The 3,722-nt window shown below is 42.5% G+C and overlaps 1 protein-coding gene across 6 annotated transcripts in view; it reads right to left on the bottom strand.

The window, feature by feature from the left end:
* Nucleotides 1–3,632, bottom strand: part of LOC308621155 (uncharacterized protein) — a 29,434-nt gene extending 25,802 nt beyond the window's left edge. Inside the window, exons 1-2 of one of the 6 annotated variants that reach the window (XM_081241381.1) lie at nt 3,581–3,610; nt 1,980–2,138 (exon numbers count right to left, since the gene is read on the bottom strand). In XM_081241381.1, the coding sequence (XP_081097507.1) occupies nt 1,980–2,064 (85 nt within the window). In that variant the 5' untranslated portion in view covers nt 2,065–2,138; nt 3,581–3,610. Of the gene's footprint in view, nt 1–1,979; nt 2,139–3,522 lie in introns of those variants that run through there. The other 5 variants (XR_014016415.1, XR_014016416.1, XR_014016417.1 and 2 more) reach the window with 5 other exon arrangements.
* Nucleotides 3,633–3,722: the final 90 nt, after the last annotated feature.

A 3,722-nucleotide genomic window follows, 5' to 3' on the forward strand; every position in this document is an offset into this window, starting at 1 on the left:
GGAGAAAAACTGGGCTGGAGCACTTTCAAACCCTCATTCCCCAAAACAGCCATTATTATTTTACCTCTCTAAGACAGAAGAACCTTGGAAGAAGCCACTGAAAGGCTTGTTTTATTTTGTCTAATTCAGAACTCTTGCCTAGTACTAAAGCCACTCTTGGGAAAAGAGTCATTTGTCAAAAACTATCCAGGCAAATGTTTAGGTGCTTCTGACTGAAAGTCTGTGAACATGACAAGAAAAACCATGCCCAAGTCAGCTTTATCTCAGCAATGCAAGGTATATTTAATATTCAAAAATCAATCACGGGCTTCCCTGGTGGCACAGTGGTTGAGAGTCCGCCTGCCGATGCAGGGGACACGGGTTTGTGCCCCGGTCCGGTAAGATCCCACATGCCGCAGAGCGGCTAGGCCCGTGAGCCATGGCCGCTGAGCCTGTGAGTCCGGAGCCTGTGCTCTGAAACGGGAGAGGCCACAACAGTGAGAGGCCTGCGTACCGCAAAAAAAAAAAAAAAAAAAAAAAATCAATCACCATAATTCACCAACAGATTAAAATGGAAAACCACACCATCATTTCAATAGATGCAGGAAGTGTTTGTTAAAACCTAACATTCTTGATAAAAAACAAAATAAAACAAAGCAAAACCAAAAACTCTCAGCGATTAGTGAAATGCCTAGTACTATGGCTGGGGCAGGGAAAATACAAAATGAGCCTAGAGTCTTTTTGTGTCTGGATTTTTGCTGCTATCATACAATCCCCACCCATTCTACTTCCTTCTTCCTAAAACACATCTGCTACTCTCTTACTACATGCATAAAGCTTAAGTGGTTCCCCACTGCTTAAAATATAAAGTCCAACTTGTATGCATAGCCTTCCAGATTCATTTTCTCTAGTTTTTGAAATACATCCTATCTGAGCCACTTGGTAGTCATTCAGAATTCCATATATATGCCTTTTACTTTCCTGCCTGCATACCTTTGTGCAAACTATTTCCTGGGCTTACAGTATCCCCCTCTGTATTCATTCTGGCAAAATCCAGCTTTCCCTGATCTACTCCTGACCCAACTTCAATCTATTCTTTACAGGCATACAGGGTAATTTTTGTTTTACATACAAATCTGATCATGGTATACCCTGCTAAAACCTTTTGTAGCATATAGAAATTGCATAGGCCATAAATTCCAATGTGTCATTTCTTATTTTTCTGTAATATCTCTATATAATTACAGCTTTAATGTAACTTTTACTTAAATCTCTTCCTCAAGCCCCATTCTCATGAGAGCAGGAAACTTAAAACAGTTATCTTTCAGGTTCATTTAATTGTTTTAGTGTTTCCTTAGTCATTTCAAATGTAAATTCTGTCATTTCTATCCCTCTTCCCCACCTTTGACTTAGGATGGCATTTAAGGTGGGGAGGCTACTGGCATCTACATCGGTGGAGGCATCTGTTCTGGGGCCATTTTCTCTTCTCTGACATCCACTTAATGGATAGGTATTTCTTCCTCTGCATTTTGGTCTTCAGTATATATCCCCATTGGTGTCTGCTGAAACATCTTTTGTCCATCGGCCTCCATTTGCATGATACATGTTGACTGAAGCACTATTTCAGGCTCTGTATCAGCTAACTTCAGCTCTGTGCCAGCTATCAGGATGACAGGGTATGACTGCTGTTTGATGCTTCTCTTTGTGACCTGTAGTAGACCAGGGCTGTCATCAGGCATATTTTCCTGTCACCTATCTAGCTACTTCTACTGTACTGCTCTTATGCCGCTGTAAATCTGTCACCTTCCCTGGGTGATAGCCTGTTAAAATTTTCCTACCAAACTCTTCATCTAAAACCTTGGTTCAGGGGATCTTTCTGTTAATCTTATCATTCCTTGGGGCTTTATCTGGAGGACAAGACGTAGGTTCTTTCTATGCTCAGGTCATCCCCAAACATAAAGGAATATCTCAATTAGAGTCTCATGACTGAGACTACTTACCTTTATTAGGATTTGCTGGGTAATGTCTGTATCCCCACAAGACTCTTAGTTCACTGACAGCAGACTGTGTGTCTGTTTTCCTCATGTTGGTGTCTGACACATAATCAGTAAATATTTATTGAATGGAAAAATGAGTGACTCAGCATACTTGTCCCTGTCCTGTCAAAAACAATTTTTTTCTGTTTAGTATTAAATATTTTGCTTTTGATGGCAGTAATTTCTTGCTTTAATCTTATACAAAGCATGGCATATGGGCTGCAAGAGGTGAGAAACACCGACTTGGGAGAAAAGGAAGACAGGACATGAAACAGTGCAATCAAAGCAGAATTAACCATTATCAGCACTTACAGCAAGGACAGAACTTATTTTTCTAGTGTCAGAAACACATGAAGAAGTAAAACCATTGAGAAAGAATACATTTCATAAATATCCCTCTATGCTCCAATAATATTCCCTGCAAGGCTCTTTTTATTATTTGTAGGTCTTTTTTACTACAGTAGATGCACACTAGATTTTTGTTAGATGATAAATTATAGTACTGGGGTGGTATTTAAAACTGTCTTTGTAAACTAACTCAAAGCTATAGTGCCAAAAAACTCTGTCCCCTAGTACCAGTTTGTGAGAAATTTTGCTGTTTGAAGTTTTATCTGAGAATGGAACATTCTACTCTTGCCTAAAAAATGTGAGCCAGGGGGGTTCATTTGCTCCAGAGAAGCAGGATGGATTTACAACCCAGGTGCAGAACTTCAGATAAGGAATTTGGGATCATAGCATTACACATTTATCTTAACTTTGTAGTGTCCAAGGAAACTTGAGTCTGCCTGTCACCCCATGCTGGTAGTCAGACTGAGTTCCTAACAGAACTCTAAACAGTGTTTCTAATGGGACCTAGTGAGGCCACACGACCCTTCCTTTGAGTGACTGCTGCTTTCTTAACAATAACTTCCCCGGCCCTGCTTCCTTCCATCCACCTCATGAACAAAGATCTATGATACTCAGTTCAAAGCAGATGCTGCTTCCTTTACCCCTTTCCTAGAATCCCAGCACAAGTTCGTATCTCATCAGAATTTCCTTCTAGAGTTTATGTTTACTGAGCCACTCCAAGATTTGCCTTTCTGCAGCATGTTAAATTTAACTTTGATGAGCTTATTGATAAAAAGCGCTAAGTCTTCCCTGGTGGCGCAGTGGTTGAGAGTCCGCCTGCCGATGCAGGGAACATGGGCTCGTGCCCCGGTCCGGGGGGATCCCACATGCCGCGGAGCGGCTAGGCCCGTGAGCCATGGCCGCTGAGCCTGCGCGTCCGGAGCCTGTGCTCCGCAACGGGAGAGGCCGCGGCAGTGAGAGGCCTGCGTACCGCAAAAAAAAAAAAAAAAAAAGGCGCTTAGTTGTCATTGTGCTTGCAAAGTAGACATTCAATAGCTTGGGGTAGAGAGACATGAATTCATATTTCTATTATAAGCAGCAACTAAAGTTATGTTTATGTATGAGCACTGTAGTCCTACATGCTAAATTTCATAAACCCAAAGAATCTACCCCATTCAACCTCTGAGAGATGAAAAACGAACACCGTCGAGGTGATGACCCAACAACTTGAGACTCACGGTAAGTAAAGGCTTCCGGTCTCGCGCAACTCACAAAGACCTCTAGGCAGCTCACCCCGGCGAGCCGGAGGCACGCGCATGCGCAGCACCAGCGCGCATGCGCAGCACCCACAGGCCGCTCCGCCTTCCCATCAGCGCCTAG

This window comes from Mesoplodon bidens (assembly GCF_964165515.1).
Source record: "Mesoplodon bidens genome assembly, chromosome: 1".
Classification (NCBI taxonomy): Eukaryota; Metazoa; Chordata; class Mammalia; order Artiodactyla; family Ziphiidae; genus Mesoplodon; species Mesoplodon bidens.